Source organism: Nothobranchius furzeri, chromosome 12 (genome assembly GCF_043380555.1).
Source record: "Nothobranchius furzeri strain GRZ-AD chromosome 12, NfurGRZ-RIMD1, whole genome shotgun sequence".
In the NCBI taxonomy this organism is placed as follows: Eukaryota; Metazoa; Chordata; class Actinopteri; order Cyprinodontiformes; family Nothobranchiidae; genus Nothobranchius; species Nothobranchius furzeri.
Window position 1 is genome coordinate 7856099 of NC_091752.1, and position 18845 is coordinate 7874943.

At 43.5% G+C, this 18845-nt stretch overlaps 1 protein-coding gene across 3 annotated transcripts in view; it reads right to left on the reverse strand.

Moving 5' to 3' along the window:
* Nucleotides 1–797: 797 nt before the first annotated feature.
* Nucleotides 798–18845, reverse strand: part of LOC107375514 (regulator of microtubule dynamics protein 2) — a 60219-nt gene continuing 42171 nt past the window's right edge. For all 3 annotated transcript variants that reach the window (XM_054749942.2, XM_015944075.3, XM_070542205.1), the window contains exons 8-11: nucleotides 12788–12886; nucleotides 6839–6892; nucleotides 6681–6761; nucleotides 798–6516 (exon numbers count right to left, since the gene is read on the reverse strand). In XM_054749942.2, coding sequence (XP_054605917.1) covers nucleotides 6454–6516; nucleotides 6681–6761; nucleotides 6839–6892; nucleotides 12788–12886 — 297 coding nt within the window. In that variant the 3' untranslated portion in view covers nucleotides 798–6453. The remainder of the gene's footprint in view (nucleotides 6517–6680; nucleotides 6762–6838; nucleotides 6893–12787; nucleotides 12887–18845) is intronic.

Genomic DNA, 18845 nt, shown 5'->3' on the forward strand with positions numbered 1-18845 from the left:
GCAAATATACAGTTACACATATGGGATGGCTTGCCTGGCTAATTCAGCCTAAGATGAGCTGCACGAAATAGATGTACAGAATAAAATTCCATATTCCTACAAAAGCCTAACTAATAAAACTACACCTGGAATTTCATGCAGCCAGTTTTACAGCAACGTTGCCTTTTTCAAAGAAATTCATTAAAACTAGAATCTTCTAATCTAACCTGCCTCCCGAGTTGTTTTAATAACGACAAGAAGAGCGGCCTGCGCCTGTCTGTTATAATTACCCGAGCAGATCGGTGTTGTGACACGGGGAACGGGGTAAAAACGTTTACCCTTGGACAGCAGACAAGCAAAAGGATCAACATCTGTCAGGCTCAAACCGTTCAGGTGCAGCAGTTTCAGCTGGTGTTTGATTAAAGCTTGTAAAAGCTGAAGCTTTTATGGCCGTATAAACAAACACGTGCTGATTTGGGAAGCACCTATTTCGAGTGGCTCGGGGGGCAAATGAAACATGACTAGACCAGAGTAGGTTGGCCTGAATCTGATCCAGTAACAAATTCCTCTTCCTGGCACAATACGTCCCGTCTGGAAGAGAGAAAAAGAGGGAAGAGTTGGAGCTCCACAACCATTAACCCTCCTGCAGGAGCCCACTTGCTACTGTTTGTTGGTTTTGGATTAAGATCCATTTAGTTTCTTCCAAAACGCACCATGTGCTGTGATTCTACAGGGCAGATTGCATAACGTGCTCCAAGATGGTTTTCATAAACAGCAATAAAATGAACAAGGACAAAAAAAAGGGCAGACGAGTCCAATCAGCATCTCATGGTTTAATTACATGTTTCAGAACCAACAACCATCCAGTTTAACGTCTGTCGGTTTGGAAAAAATCTTTAGGACCGCAAGGGCAAAAGGTTGTTGTTACACATAAGGACTGATGTAATGACACTCACAGAACATCTTTACTGGATGAGCCCAATTCAAGATGGCCGCCACAGATAATTTACGTTAGCAGACAGAAAAGGCTGCAACTAAGATCCGGTTTACACGGCAAGAACTTTTTAATCGTCGGATGATTTTTATACCACGAAAAACGGCACACACGACAATAAAACTTCATAGACATAACTGTTTTGCTCCTACAGTGTGTGGTGTGCTCCCATGACAAACACTACACAAGAACCAATTTCACACACACCAACGTTCCCCGGTCAGACGGGAAATATTACGAGATCTTGTAATATCGTGACTTGGGAGTAAAGTGAGGAGGGGTGTGCAGTGTGCTTCAGTCACCTTGTTTTCTGATCGGCTACCTAACATGTTGGATATCCCAGACACGTCCCGTCCTGAGCGCTCTTAACACACCCCACACAGGAGGAATATCTGATGAGATCATCTGTAGAGCCATTACAGTAATCAGGCGTGTCCTTAAGATTGTTGGAAGGGGACGATCAGATCAAAATTGGCTTAATCATCCTGCCGTGTGAACCGGGCCATCTTAACTGTTTGAGATGTTGACAAAAGCAAAAACAAGTCATGTGTTCTGCAAGGAAGTCTTGAGATTTTTAACTTAAGTACTAAATTAGGATTTTTAAGTTCTAATTTGCAATTTACAAAACGAGAAATGTGTTAAATAAACTGTGTGTTTATATGATGACATCAGCAAAGGTGCTGCTGATGTCACCTTTGCCAGTAAATATTACTGTTTTTTATTGACTTTTTAGAGTTTTTTTTTCTTAATCAACTAGAATCAAGTCATCAAGAATCAGACTCGAGCCCAAGTCGTGACTCGGGTTCACAATGACCTACAGTTTGATGTGGCAGAAGCTAAAAAGTTTGGGATCATGTACAATGTCTTTGTTTCCATGGAAACGTACACTAAAACAAAGAAAATGCAGCCGTAGTCAGAAAAATAAGATACGATTTACTGCAGGAATTCTAGACCGGCAGAACTCCGACATCCTAAATGTGATCTGAAGAGAATCCACTGGGATCGCTTCCTACGAGACAAGACTGGCTCCATAGAGATGGTAAATGGTCTGTATTTGATATAGCGCCTTCTAGAGTCCTGGAACCCCCCAAGGCGCTTTACAACACAATCAGTCATTCACCCATTCACACACACATTCACACACTGGTGGGGATGAGCTACGATGTAGCCACAGCTGCCCTGGGGCGCACTGACAGAGGCGAGGCTGCCGAGCACTGGCGCCACCGGTCCCTCCGACCACCACCAGCAGGCAACGTGGGTTAGGTGTCTTGCCCAAGGACACAACGACAGCGACAGACTGAGTGGGGCTCGAACCTGCAACCTTCCGATTACGGGGCGAGCACTTAACTCCTGTGCCACCATCGCCCTAGAGCTTCTTTGTTGCGAGACATTTCTGAGGTCGTTCGGCTCAGGAGATGCAAACGCCTGATAACTGGCCTCTGTGAAAATTTAGATTTTCTTCCTCAAAAATCTTGTTTTTTGTGAATTGTTTGAGATTTTTATTTGATCCCAAACTTCCCAGCTGGGGTGGATTTTTGGTCAGGAAGAGTTCGGCCTTTTCCCAAACCTGGTTTGACATCAAATAGGTTTAAATTCATAATAGAAAAATCTGGTATATGACAAATAAAATAAATCATCTTTTCATTCCAGACAGAAATAAAACAAACGATGGAATAAAATTATTTATACAGAAAATGCTTTCATTAAATCTGATACGTTGAAGGAGAATCACTAAACACGACAATCAGGAATGTAAAAAAAAAAAATTAAACTGATAAACATCAGAGAACAAACAGCAATCAGGCTCAAATTCACAACACAGAATACATTCTTGGTTCTTTAGACTCTTAAAGCTGAATCATCACTTATTTCATTTGTCTACATTAACTGGCAACTAAAACTTCACGAAGTCCTAAACTGCATAATCAGGTGTTTAAAAGCATCTTGTACTGTAATAAGAGCCGTCTTGGCATGCCGTATTCAGTATGATGTCACTTTTCTTCAACGGACGACATCATTTCTCAATAACCTAAAAGTTGGACTCCAGCAGATAAAAAACAGCAACGAAAAACAAAAGTCGAACATGTTTAAAAGTCGAACATGTTTAAACGTTTGAATCAGATATTTGGTCATTTATTCCAGAAAATTCCCACAGAAACTCAAAACTAAAGGGGGGATTTTGTCCCAACTAACCATAACGTGTTACTTTCTATTGTAAAATGAAATAAATGATTTTTTATAGCTTGGAAAACAGAAACATTCAAATGAAATCCACAAATTAGGAGCCGTGTGTCAAACACGGCCATCAGAGCTAACACAGCTAGAATCTTATTGGACGAGAAAAGAGTGTGTCACACACACACTCACTCTTAAAATGTCCCTTTTCTGTGTGTGTGCGTGTGCGCGCATGCCACCTCTATGGTTGATCGCGTTCCTTCAGAAAGTTTAATGCAGGAAAACAGAATCTGTCCATGCAACAGAGTGCCAGTTAAAGATATATTTATGTAAATCTAAAGGATTTTACCTACGGACCCTACCTGCAAACAACATCTCTAAGTGGGCGGGGTCTCTAGAAACAAGAAGTCCTCTGACTGGAGCTAATGGCTAGCTGGACGGCTAACTAATTAGAGGCTAATTTCTCATATTAAAAAAAAACCTCCTGTTTCAAATGTTCAAATGCATCAGTGTGACGTTTTGGCTTAAGTGTAAATAAGAAAATACTAAGAACAGTTAAACATGCCTACGTAGTATATTATTATATTAACAGTAAAATATATTTATTTTTACATGTTATCACTTTATCCTTTCCTTTCCCTTATTGACCGAAATAAAAGGTGCAAAAATAAATTAATGGTGTGGAAGTTAGAGTGTTGAATAAATAAACCTGATGGATCAGATGAGCCGACAGCTAGTCACAGTGGGGCCGGAGCAGAATTGTGTCCAATCACAAACTCTCCGAGCTACGAAATCATAAATTATTTTTATTGCCACAAATTTAATATTCCTTAATTATTCCAGCCAAAGAAAGGGATTATGAAATCCCACCGAGTTGCTGTTAGCTAGCTCTGTGGCTGCAAATAACCTGCTGGACCAAGGCAATCCAACATGTTGAATATTCTCGGTTTGTTTTCCGAGTGTTGCCAATGTGGTTCCAACACACCAAGCACGGCATAAATATATAAGATTACCTTTAAGGCAATAGAGACAGACCTGGGACAATCAATCAATCACAAATCTGTGCGTGAACCAGGCCTAACTAATCACTAACAGATCTAATCTCTGTTCCTCTTATCTACAGAAGTTTGGAATTGTCTGGGCTGGACGGAACCTGTGACACTGTCAAAATGGCGGTGGTGGGAACCTCCCATTTTGGTACAAAAACTTATAATTGGAGCCTATGGACACGAATTGTCCAGTATATATGTCGATGCGGAGAACACGCAGCACTAGGCCGATAGTCAGAGAGGTCATGTGGGGTGGAGGACTCATCTACCTGTTTCACTAGAGGGACGGTTTGTTGTGGAGACGAGCATCTCGGAGCCGTTTCACTGGTAAACAATGGCTCGTGAAATGCCTCGCCATTTTGACTCCAACTTGCTATGGAGGTGTGGCTTAGCCCGAGACTGGCTATGGCTGACATCATACAGGGTACCTCTCAGCCATTGGCCATGGATGATTCAAATTCAATATATTACAGAGTTGTAACCTGAAGATGGCGCCCACGCTGATGGTTTTAAGCTGAATTATCCCATTTTAAATAAGATGCGCTAAAATTTCACAATAATGACTACACCTGCCTACAGCACTATTAGACACTCATTAATACATTTTATCAGTTGATTTGGGGGTGACTTGCTCTTTAAGCTTGTTAAACAACTGATGTCACAGGTTAGTGTTTTAAACAGGAAAAAGGTTAGAGTTCATATACGATGCCTGACTCATAAGTGAGCAGGAGCTGCCAGCAAGTTGAGTCGTCTCTAAAATCTGAGTCTGAATGGGACGAACGCCAGAAACACGCTGCCAAACAACAAAAAACCAACGTGTTTTTGATTCCTCTCTTTCCTGTTATGTTAGTACTCGTTGGACTAAAGACCGCATCTCATAAGGTTGCAACTGCAACTAGCTGGAGACATAAAACAGGGTAGAAACGTGCAAATTTTCAGTTGGAATGGCCCTAATGTTCGCAGCTAATTTTCAATCAGGTGTGGAGAAAAAAATGTTCAAACTGTATCACCAGCTAGTCCAAAAACACTCTTGAACACACAATTGTGTTCAGCTTAGTGATTTTCTAAATATTTCCCCAAAATTTCAGCTTCATATCTTTTCTAAAAGACGTTGTAGATTTTACTCAAGCTGATTTCTCGACCAAGTGGTCGACTGGACTCCGTTTGTACCCTGATGATTTCGTATTCCAGCAGGACAACGCAGTGTCACATACAAGCTGCTGAATACATGGTCGTGTTGCATTTGACAAAATTACAAACAAAATTTTCTCTTTCACTTTGGCTCCAAATGTCTTAAGTTGTTTGTCCCGATGTATTCTCGACGTGATTGCCAGACCAACGTCGACTCATAATTGTGACTGAAACCAAAACATTTCCAGTGACCTGATAGCGAGGACCTGAGATTTGTCCAAGAAAACGTAAGAACTATTCCAGCCGCTGCTCCTTAACATCTAGAGGGGCAGGTGAGGTGGTCTGGGCATGCCTCCTGGTCACCTGCCTTTAGAGGTTTTCCAGGAACGTCCTGGAACTAGGGAGGAAAACCCAGGGAAGACCAAGAACATGAAGGAGGAATCATGTGTCCTCTCTAGCCTGGGAATTCATTCGGATCACCCAGGAGAAGGTGGGCATGCCTTTGGGGCGAGGAATTTATCGGCTACCCTACTGAACCAGTTAACCCCACGACCTGGTCTAGGACGAACCACAGGAAATGGATGGAATACAAAGAATTCAATACCTCCTGGAGGCCCAGTGTGATACGGACTGAAGAGTTGGGATGACCACAAGCTTCCCACAGGAAGGAGTTTAAACTATAACGCTCCATGCTGAGCTGTCTGAATCAGAACAAGCAGCTGAAATGTCTCCTCAGCCTTCATTAGTGTCTACAGGAGAGATTCACCAGTAAACTAAACAAAAATCAGCTGTGTTCATGATCTAAAACATGCAGCAAACGTGCTGGAACCAGACTGCAGCGTCAGATATGTCAGCTCAATATTTTTCCAGCAGACCGGACCGGCACTCTGAAGCTGCAAGTGGAACATTCTGGCCACGGGGGCTATAGGGGTCATTTTAGCACAAACTGGCTCAAGAAAATGATTTAAAAACGTGAAAAAGTTGCAAAGTATCCATTTAAAATCAAAAGTCTAAATTAAAATAAGCTGCTCCTACTGATGATTATCGTTACACTCACAGAGTGAATTAACACCACGTCTCCATACACTCACATGTGCAGCTCTAACAACACACAGGAAACAACTTTCATTGTTCAAACCCTCCGAGCGCTGGGAGCAGCAGGTCCAGCTCCTTCTGTGCTTCTTCATCCTAAAATAAAAACAAATAAAAAAGCTTATGAAAGCAAGAACAGGTTTCTGTAAGTGTCATTAAGGCAAATCATGATGGTCAAGCCACCCTTTCAAAATAAAATCCAGGCAGATCATGTTATAACGGGATCATTCTAATATAACATCATTAATGAACAACGCGACCTCTTTGGAGACGTTTTTCATGGAACGAGCCGATTCACACATCTTTCTGGCCAAATCCAGGCGTCCCAGGTCTTTATAGCACTGCCAAAGAAGAGATAAACACTGCAAATGAGTTTAAAAGGAACCAGATAAACACAAACCAGATGTTTACGACTCACCTTAGCTAGAAACACATAGTTGAGTTTAGAGTAAGCAGGATGGATTTCTTCCACCTGGATAATGAGGAAAATACATTAAAGATATTTCATTTATTCTTCAGGAACAAACTTTACAACCAAATATTAATATTTTAGAATATAAAATAGCATTAAACTATTGTTTCTATTGTAACAATGTCCTGTTTGACTCACTGATGGTGACGTTTGGAACAATAACCTATCTTCCTGTTGGTTTGGTTTTAACTTTTCCTGCTGCGTAGCGTTCAACTCGTGCTCAGCGCCAAACGCTTAGTTAGTTTTGATGTTCTGTCTAAAAGGTCACTTTATTATTTTAAAATATCATTCTGCGATGCGAGTTCATCATCGAAGATTCGTTGATGAACTCGCATCTTTGTTCTGCTAGTGTCGTTTTATTGGTGGACATTAGCTGAACGCTAACCTAACGCTAGCTCACTTCCTCTCTTGCTCTAGTTGACTCACATTTTCTAGTAATTGTGACTCGATAGAAATTGTTTGGATTTCTCTGCCATAAATGTGTAGCGTTAAAGGTTGCAAGCGTTGCCACAACAACTGTGTAAAACTTGTTTTTTTTTTTTAAATATGACGGGTCAGGCTTAGTTTCACATGCAACCCCCATCACCTCAGTTAGCCGCAGAAAGAAAATAGACAGGAAATGGTTGAGTCAGGAAAAGGTATTTTGTTATTTTCTTACAAAATTTAGTAAAAAATAATTTAAAAAAATGGATTATGGACAAAAACACAGTATGAATGCACAAAAGGAATGTAGTCTCTTCTAGTCACAGAAAAATAAATTAAATTATATGTGGCCCCACCCACCTTGGCTTGGCCCATGGGAAGGAGAGAGCAGAGCTCGTTTTGGCAAGCAGAAGCTAACCGTTAGCAACTCCACATTGAGGTTATTTGTGGCCATAAAACCTTAATGTTGCATTTTTACCCAATAAAATATGTTTTTCAGTATTCTGAGTTTTTGTTAACTCATTCACTGACTGCCGTTTCCTGACCAGAAAAGCCAGTCGCTGCCAGCGTTTTTACAGTTTTTTTTAAAGAGTTACAGAATGTTGCGCGCTAGGATGATGTTGATGCCAAAACTACCAAAACAAAGAGGAGAAGAATCAGGAAGAATCTGCGTGTTTCGAGCGTTATCTGTTCTTTCATAACTCGTTGTCGAATTGTGATCGGCAGAAGCTTTTCCGGTTCGTGCCTCACTTTTTTTTTACAGCAGCGGCCCAAAACGATCTCCTAACACATGGATTTTCTGCTCCCTGATCACATGACGTGTGACGAAGGTTGGCTTTACAGCTGGGATGTTTGTTCACACCATGCGGGGGCTCGTCCAACGCCCACACAGTAAAAACTGCAAATGATGACTTTAGTCTGCCTTTGTTAACTCATTTACTGCCAAATGATGACTTTAGTCATCATTTGGCAGTAAATGAGTTAACAAAGGCAGGAAGAGTCATGTTGCTGTTAGCCAATCCGAGACGTTTGAATATTATTGAGTACGACTCATAATCCTATTGTTTTCTGTACCCCTCCTGTCACAAACTTCCACCCCAGAACAGAAGCACCAGGGCTTTTTTCCACAAACAGTTCTTATTAAATTTTAAATCCTACCTTTAACATCGTTACTGTGAGAGTTTCATGACTGCGTATTTAAAGAGCAAGTCACACCAAAATGAACTGTTTCTGCTGGTAACCTGTATGAATGAGTGTCTAATAGCGTTGTAGACATGCAAAGTAATTATTTTTGCCTTTTGGTGCATTAAAAAAAATTAGCCTAAAAACCTCTTCAGTTCAAAACTATTCTACACAAATTTATAACAGCAATTTGAAATTTGTCACGTCCATTGGATGAAACATCCCACGCTACGTGACCTGGTCCAACGCTAGGTCATAAAAGCATCGGGGCCTTGGCCACACCTTGTAGCAGTTGGGACTCAAATTAGCTGCAAGTGAGTGCTTATGCTATAGCTTAGCTGTTGTTTAGCATTAGTACTGAGTCAGAGTCCTAGCTTCTGGTATTATAATAATTTAGTTTTAATAGCTTGGCTGTTGGAGATAGTATTTTAGTGTTTTTTACTTGCGACTCCTTCACCAATTAGATGGAGATGGTCAGGGTATCTACATTGAAATGGATATGGATGGATATTAAATGGCTTGTATTTGATATAGCGCCTTCTAGAGTCCTGGAACCCCCCCAAGGCGCTTTACAACACAATCATTCAGTCACCCATTCACACACACATTCACACACTGGTGGTGATGAGCGTAACGGAACGGAAGACTGTGTTTTTTTCCCTTCTTTGCTCAAGACTAGTCTGCATGAGATATAACTCAAGGTCTCATGCATTCCTTCTAACCTGCGTATTTTCAGCTCAACAGAAGAACGAAGAATGAACTATTTTCTAGTTTTATTTATTTAATCAAAGAACTCTATTTTAATAAAGCTAATCCATCAAAGTGTTAGTCAATAAATGAGATGTGACCGACCTGTGAAATCAAAATATTAATTACTTTAATATGATCCTATAGACTATAATAAGTACTGTGACTTCAAGTGTTCCAACAGGACTCATTTCACGAAGTGTTAAAAAGACATAACACATTACTTTCACTGATCCAATCAGAATCTTACAGATCTGATGGAGGCGTGGTTCTGATGGTGTTTGGTAATTTTCATTCGACAATAAACCATAACATCCGAGGTATAAAACTACGCCACGTCAGCTCTAACACCAGTTCAAAGCGTTCCAGAGAAAGTGACGGAGTGGCCAATCCTGATCTAAGCTCTTTAACCAAAAGAAGAACGACAAGCTGAAAAATCCAGTCGCTATAACAACCAGTAGCAACAGCTCCTTTCAGAACAAAAGCTCCACCTTCCGGACCCAGGCATGGGTCTCACCAAACGCCAATAACTTGCCGTGTACCCGGAAGTAACTCAAGACGGGTCTGATCGGAACCGCAGCTTTTCCTACTGGCTCGGTTCCAGAGAGGGTCTACTGGACCTCGATATTCCTGATCTACAGAGGACTTCCACGAAGGGTAGGTAGACCGGCATGATGGTGTCTCATGTGTTTCTGACGTTAACTAAAGCTTACTGCAAAAACAACACCTTCAGTTCCCGTCAGAACAATCGCTTCTTCGGATTTGCTGGTTCTGATTTAACATCACACGTCATCCATTCACCGTCCCATCCATTTTTAGTTACACCATACATTTCGTTTAAAGTCAGTCTAGTTGAAATTGTTAGTAATAAAATTCTTAACTTTTAAACTTGACTCTCTCTCTTCTGTTGTCTCTGAGTGAATACGCAACGGTTATCTAATCCCTGCATTAAAAAGATCCAATCTTCTGGTTTAAATAACCCACCGATCCGTGAGGTGGATTTCATATACCCTATGGAATCCCACGCCTTATGGCTCAATAAATAACTGTAATCTATTTCATTACATGAGCTACATTGTAGCCACAGCTGCCTTGAGGCACACTGACAGAGGCGAGGCTGCCGTACACAGGCGCCACCAGTCCTTCCGACCACCACCAGCAGGCAAGGGGGGTTAAGTGCCTTGCCTAAAGACACAACGATGGCGACAGACTGAGCGGGGCTTGAACCTGCAACCTTCCGATAATGGGGCGAGCACTGTCCTCCTGTGCCACGATTGCATATATTAATGTGTTCATCTACACATGAAAGTTTAGCTGCATCATAGGATCAGGATCCTTCGGCTTATTGCACAACTTGCTTTCCTGTAATGGACATGGGGTAATTACGGGAGTGACAGTGTGGAGGCTGCGAAGCGGCGCTCCGCGCGTTTAAGGGATGTACTTGTTCAAGTTGAACAGCACGTGTTCTCTAGGTCACAGCTGGCGTGTTGCAACAGATGTAATCAGATTGATGAGTGAGACACCAGGAAGAGGCATGAACATGATTACTGGCCAGGAGCAAAAGAGTTTTCTCTGCTATATAAACAAAGTGCATTATGGGAACACAGATCAGACCTCTCTGAAAACACACCACTGTCTGTTTTTAAAGGAGCAACCTCGACTTTCACCGGAGCGCCAGATAAACACGAGAGTGCTCCAAGTGTTTTTATTAATCAGTAGGGCTGTTCAATTAATCAAATTTTAATCCCAATTACGATCTGAGTTTCGAACGATTACGAAAACAAAACGAGCCGATTATTTTCTCCTCCCTCTCGCGCAGCTCCAAGTTGCAAATCAAGCGCTCCTCCTATATTGTTGCCAACTTGTCAAATTAGTTGCTATTTCTAACATCTTTTCAGACCCCATTCTTGACTTTTTAAATTGTTAAAGTACCTAGCGAACAATGTAGAAGCGTCTCTGGTAACCCTTAGCTACTTTCCGGAAAACTGTCATTGACATTCCCTGCAGGTTAGCAAAACACTCCGCCTGCGCTCCAGACCATCTTTCCGGACATTAGGAAAGGGAATGATGTAGTGATGTGTTGATCGCCAAAAAACAAACAAAAACAAAAAAACCCTGAGCCAGCTTCCTCTTGTATTAAGTGGAGTGACTGACACAATGTGCACATGTGGTGCGCTAAACACACACACGCGGCTTGCCCTCGATTGCTGTGAGACTGGGTTGGGGGGGGGGGGAGTTTCCAGTGAAACTCCGATTGCAGTGGCTGGGACAATTATTACATTAAATGATGGGACCTGTAAATAAATAGTTTATAAATAGACAGAAATAAGTTTCTGACGCCGATGAATATAATCTCTCTGAGGACAGGTTGCTAGTGTACACACTCGTACAGCACCGCTTGACAGGACTAAATAAATATTATGCAACCTTTAGTGACCGTCACTAAAACACACATGTTTAAATGCTTTTTTATTTATGTTTTAAATGCCAATGTACAATTCAGTATTTGCAAGATATTGGTTGGATATTTGGGTCTGTATTGGTTAGGCTTTAATGAGTTAAACCTCAGCCCTTTGGGTCATAACTATGAGCAAGTGTGTTGGCCTTTTTATACTAGGAATCAGGAGTTGTTTTTGTCATTATCTTGTTGCTTTCTTTTTCTTTTTGTCCTGATTGTGCCCTGAGCAATTTTATGACTGAATAAATAAACAAACAAATAAAATCAACATTAATTGAAAAATAGTCTTAAATAATCGAGATCTCAGTTTCAGTCACAATAATCGTGATCATCATTTTTGCCATAATCGAGCAGCCCTAGGGTAAACACAATTAAATAAACACTTGTGCATTTCAGTGAATAATTTAACCGTTTCTCTCTCAGGATAAACAGAAAGATGACGCTTATGCTGGGATAAAAATGGAGGATGAAGGAAAAATCTCCTGATAGTACTGGGTCAGGTCAGAACCACCTGAGAATCTGATTCTGTCCTATTAATCACCTTCCTGATCAACTATTTATCAAATATCCTATAAAGTTTAGAAGCTCTAATAAAACAAAATGTAATGATATTGATGGATTATGAGTGTAATTAACAAATCTAGAGTTTAATTTGGAGATCTGATAGTTTAACCAAGTCACTAGATGGTGTTTCCAAGAGCATGATTTATGTCCCATTTGGCTTTCCCTACTTAATCAACAATACTACAGAACGTTTCCAACATGCTTTGTTTTGGTGCACAGATACTCCTGTTCTGTCTGCAAACAGCAAAACCATATTTAAAATTCCACAAAGGCCTCCTTCTAGTTCAGAGGTCTAGGAAATTTCGTTGAATGTGCAATCATTTAATGACAATAAAGGATATCTAATCTAATCTAATCTAACCCTGGTCCTGGAGAACTCCTGTCCAACATGTTTTAGTTTTTGTCTTGCTAAAACTCCCGATTCAGTAGTTAAATCACTTGTTCAGTAGGTCATGAAGCTCTGCAGAAGCTTGTTAATCACCTGCTGATTCAGAACAAAGTCACATAACATCAAAACATACCTTGAGGAAATTTTTCAGAGCGTCTTCCACTGATGCAGTTGGAGGTTCCCCAAAAAGAGTTGCTGCAACTTTCCTCTCAATCCAGGACAACTGAGCAACCTGAGAAACAGACAAAAATTCAAACATCAAAGAAAGACAACTCTAGTTCTCTGGGTTAGGACCCGATGGGGCTTAGTGAAGAAAAGTATCAAACCCTAGTTTGAGGGACTGTTTAAATTCACAGCAATAGCTCAGGAGGTTGAGCGGCTTGTCCAGTAAGCAGAAGGTTGCAGGTTTAATCCCAGCACCGACCAGAGAAGGCTGCTGTTGTGTCCTTGGGCAAGAAATTCAAAACACCTTGCTTGCTGGTGGTGGTCGGAGGGGCCGGTGGCGCCAGCATTTGGCAGCCTCACATCTGTCAGTGCGCCTCAGGGCAGATGCTCATCACCACCAGGGTGTGAATGGCTGATTGTACTGTGAAGCGCTTTGGGGGTTGTAGAACCCTAACAAGACGCTATACAAATATAGGCCATTTACTATTTGTATCACATTCAGACTTTTTCATTAGGAATCTGAACAAAATGATGCAAACTCTGAAAAGGGACAACCTTTAACCGTTTAAAGAGGAAATCAACTGTTAATAACTGTTAAGATGTAGCCTGGAAGGCCATCTAGTATATGTGAGCAGGGGCGGCGTCAGGCCCAGATGCTTGGGCTCAAGCCCCGAATGTTTTATGAAAAGCCCCGGATCTAAATCATGGAAGTAACATGCAGTACCAAAGTCCAACAGAGAGGGAGCAGCTGGCAGTAGTTTGTATACAGCCTGCCTGAGCCTCCACCACTGAAGAAGAAGCTCTTCAGCAGCCGGCTTCTTCTACAGTCTCTGTCTGAAACGCATGAGTGAAGATGGACATAAGGACGTTTTTAGACCAAAAGTACTGCGACAGAACCCCAGCTTTGATGAGACTGGTGTTGACTCAGGTTTGTGAGTCTTATTTGAAAATATTTGTTGTGCTGCTGGTTTGCCTAAAGTTAGCTTACTATCAGGTAAAGTTGTTGGAGAAAGAAAGGGAATATTTACTATCATCTCACACTAAACACTAACAGGAACAATACTCTGCCCTGAATATGCTTAGAGTGCTTAGAGAGAGTAAGATGGCGCTTGTGCAGGTGCACGCTGCGAGCTGCTCGTCCTCTTTATGCACTGGTACCTTGCTTTTTACTGGTTTTTATTGGTGTTTTATTGGCTTTTATGCATTTTTGTTGTCTCTGATGCTTTTTTTGAATGGTGTGGATCCTCTGCTGACATACAATCGAGCTGCGCTGCTGAGGCTTCGTCCTTCCGTTGATATAGCGGGCTGCGCGTGCTGGGAACCTCACGGATGGCGCTGCTGGTTGGACTGCCCTTTTGCTCTCTCCCCCCAAGCTGTGATGTGTCGGCCCTCTGTCCGCCCCAGCTCGAGAAGGAAGCATCAGAGAAGACGGGGAAAGAGAGGTAGCCGGCGCGTGAGACGTCGGCCTGGATCCCTGAAGAAGCGGCTGGCCCGATTCAGCCCAGCTTCTGACCCGGTGGTTCCGAGATGTCTCCTGGATTACTTGGCGCCCTGCCCAGGGAACTTGGCCGGCCCTGAGGGTGAACTGGCACCGCGCCACGGCCGATCGGCTCGAAGATCTCGCCAGAGTGGGGTTTGCTGGGAGAATCTGCGCTCGGTTACGGGCACAGAGTTAAAGGAGACTGGGTCTGTGCGCGATCTCTGTGCTGCAGCCCCGCTGCAGCCCCGCCGCAGACCCGGTTTGGTCTGGTCAATGCCAGGTCTGTGCTGAACAAAACTTTTATACTTCGTGACTTCTTTATTCAGCAGTTTTCTCTGCATCTGTGAGTCATGGATCCCATTTGGTGACTCAAGCACCCTGCTGGAGCTGGTACCACCTGGCTGCTTCTGTTTTAATATCCCCAGATCACGGGGCAGAGGTGGAGGGCAGGTTATTGTTTTAAAATCCAGCTTTCCTTGTAAACAGCTTACACCCATTATGTCAATTTCTTCTTTAAAACTGTGCCTATTTGAACTGTGCATCTCCCCCTGCCTGCTCGTCGTGCTGATTTATCGCCCTCCAAAGACTGACTCTAACTTCCTTAATGATTTCTGTGATCTTGTGGCAGACTGCATCCTAAAATAAGACTATGTCCTATTTTTTGGTGATTTTAAAATCCATATCTGCTGTCCTGACAATGTGCTTGCGTAAGTTTTTTTTTAATTTGCTAGATTCATTCAATTTGACTCAATGGGTATCATCCCCAACTCATGCCAGGGGTCACACCCTGGACCTGGTTCTCTCTTTTGGTCTCCCTGTCATGAACCTTGTGACTTTGCCTCCTGTGTTCTCTGACCACTCTCCAATACTCTGTGATGTTACGTTGCCATGTCCTGTCCCTGTGTGTGAAGCTCCCGCTACTAGGTTCAGAGCCCTGGATGCAGAAACTATTTCAAAGTTTGTGGACTGTATGTCTGTAAGGTTAGAGACCTTTAACCCAGATCCATCTAACATTGATCACTATTCACAACACTTTGATTTACTTTGTAATCAGGTCCTGGACGTGGTTGCCCCTCTCAAACTTTGCAAGTCTCGGCCTAGGAGGGAGCCTTGGCTCTCTGATGTCACATGGGCTTGTAGGCGGGCGTGTAGATCATCTGAGAGAAAGTGGAAAAAGGATGGCCTACAGGTCTCGCGTGAGTTGTTCAGAGCATCTCTGGTTGCTTATCAGGATGCTGTGAGGGCTGCCAGGACGGCCTACTTTGCAGACATCATCGAAACAAACTCCAAGAATCCCAGGATTGTCTACAAAACACTGAACTCTGTTCTAGTGTATCAGGAGCCTAGCTCCATGTCTCCTACAGCTGCTGGAAACTCTAAAGATTTTCACAGATAATTTGTTCATAAAGTATCAAGCATTAGAGCAGCTATTTCTGGTAACTCTGTTGACCCTGTTCCAGTTCCTCCATCACCACCCACCCTGAGCTCCCTCAATACTGTTTCATACTCTGAGCTGAGTAAGCTTGTTGCGAGGCAGAAGCCATCTGGCTCTCCACTTGACGTTCTGCCGCCTCATCTCTGGAAGGCTGCCTTTCCGTGTCTTGGCCCATCACGGTCAGATTATTAATTGGGCCATTCCCATCTGTACCGGGTCGGCCCGGGCCGGGTAGCGTAGGTTGTTTACATATCTGGGTGGCCTGGTATTTTTCCGGGCCAACCAAGGCTCATTCTCAGCCCTCTTCTCGAGGGGGTCTGCTTCAGGCCGACCAGGGCCGACACACCCACTGCTGACACCAAATTCACACCTTCCATTAGAGCAAGCCTCTGATTGGTGGGTAGAATCAGCCCACATGGGCTTAAGACAAGGATGTGGGGAATCAACCGGGCCAGCCTGGGGCCGACTGGGGCTACCCGGCCCGGGCCGACCCGGTACAGATGGGAATGGCCCAAATGGGAGCCTCAGCACAGGTGCGGTCCCAGTTGCTTTGAAAGCAGCAGTTATTCGGCCGACCCTGAAGAAACCTGGTGCTGATGTCTCTGTGATCGCAAATTACAGGCCTATCTCTACCCTGCCTTTTACATCAAAACTGCTTGAGAAAGTCGTTTATCAGCAGCTGGTCTCACATTTAGCTGACTCTGATCTGTTTGAGGTTTTCCAATTAGGGTTCAGGTCTGGCCATAGCACAGTCACCTCTACTGAGGGTCTTAAATGATATCTATCTATCACTAGATCAGGGTACATCTGTGGTGCTTCTGTTGTTAGATCTGACATCAGCCTTTGACACAGTCGACCACACTATTCTACTCGATCGCTTGGAACGATGGGTTGGAATCAAAGGGTCTGCTCTGGACTGGTTTAGATCATATCTCCACAACAGGACATTCTGCGTAAAACTGGGTGATGTTTTTTCTTCTTGGGAGGGGCTCTGCTGGGGGGTCCCGCAGGGGTCGATCCTTGGTCCTCTTTTGTTTGCCATTTATCTGCTACCTCTGGGGTCAATCTTTCGTAAACATGGCCTATCATTCCATCTCTATGCTGACGATTGCCAGATTTACTCTCCATTGTGTCAGGAGAAAGGTCACTCTATCCAGTCCTTTGTGTCCTGTATTAACGAGGTGAAGTCTCGGCTAATGTCCAACTATCTGCATCTGAATGAGGGAAAGACAGAGCTCATTGTTTTTCACCCCAACAGCAGGAATGTGGGTCGTTATGTTGATCTTGGCCCTCTTTCTCCATACTCAAAACCAGTTATTACCAGTTTGGGAGTGAAAATTGATGCGGGACTTACATTTGAGGCTCACATCAACTCAGTGATCCGGTCCAGTTTCTATCACCTGAGACGCCTTGCAAATATCAAGCCTATGCTGTCGAGAGCCCACCTGGAGCGGGTACTGCATGCCTTTGTTATTTCTGGGCTTGATTACTGCAACTCTCTCTATGCAGGGTTGTGTCAGTCATCACTGCGTCGCCTGCAGGTTGTACAGAACAGCGCAGCCAGGTTCCTGACTGGGACCAGGAAACGGGACCACATCAGTCCGGTTCTGACCTCCCTGCACTGGCTTCCGGTTTGCTATCGTGCACAATTCAAAATCCTCGTCTTTGTTTACAATTTCTTCCAGGGTGGTGCCCCCCCCCCATCTGGCCACTCTCCTGAACAAACATTCCCCATCACGTGCTCTGCGCTCCTCTGACCAAGGCCTGCTCGCTGTCCCTCATTCTAGGTGTCGTACTCGCGGGGACCGGGTTTTCTCAGTCCTAGCACCGTCACTCTGGAACCAGTTCCCACCCTCAGTTAGGCTGTTTCCATCTCTGCCAGCCTTTAAGAGTCGCCTAAAAACACACCTTCTCCGCTTGGCGTTTCCTGAATATGTTTGATTCGGCCCTCTTTTACGTTGAATTTCTTTCACAGTTTTCATTGGTTCACTCTATCCCTTGTTTTACCCATCTGTCCTGTACTAGAATGTTTCACCTTTTTTTTGTTGTAATTTGTATTTAGTAATTTAATTTGCTTTTATTTTTGAATTGCTTTTATTTCTGATTTATTCACTTTATTTGTAATTCTACTGTATCATGTTCAGCGCCTTGGGCTTCCTGACAGGGTTGCAGAAGGCGCTTTATAAATAAAGCTTTGATTGATTGATTGATTGATTGATTAATATGTAGCTTCAGATTAAAAATTATTTGGTACAAGACAAATATATATGATGTTGACTAGTGCGTGTCACGTGTGTGTGTGCGCATGCGTGTCACGTGTGTGTGCGCGTGTGTGTGTGTTAAGCCCCGGATCTTCTTCAGTCCTCCTAAATCCACCCCTGTATGCGAGTATAGTCTGACCCCAACCCTAACCCATAGACAGAGTTCGGTCGTGGGACAAAATCTACTGTTGTCTTTCAAACTGTCTCTGCATGCTATTGGACAACGCACAACATGACATGCTCGCCTCTACAGATGTCAGCCAATGGAGCAGTCCACCATTCCATTGAAGAAGACACAAATATGTTGCGTGCTTCATCCCGCAGCGCTCCTCTGTGAGAGCGGGGTTTGCACATGTTCCGCTGCTGTTTCTCACCAGTATCAGCTGATGGAGGACTCTAGTTCCATTGCGCCGTTCGTGTCAGCAGACACTGTAGGGTCGGGGAGGGGGGTGGGGCGGGGCGGGGCATGAGCCCCTGGCAGGTGGCCTGGCAGGTGGTCAAGGAAAGCATGGCGTGCCGCCAGGCTTATAAAGTGCTGGGGGAAACCCTGCTCTATCTGTGAGGAGAGTGACAGGACTGAAGTCCAGTGGTGCCAGGACCACCTCCTAAAGTAGATCCAGCTACGGGATCGGAGTTTCACCAGTGAAAGACTACTCAGGAATTTGGGCAGGCAAGTGTGAATGCATCTGTAGCACAGTGAGGAATTTAGGTGGATGATCTGTTGTCAGCAGAGACATGCTGATGTCCTGTTAAAGATCATCTACAGAAGACTAGGTGAGCGCTCCCACCAGTCCCATGTCCTGGCACTGTTCATGTGTGTGGAGGGTGCATTTCAGCCAAGGAAGTGGAC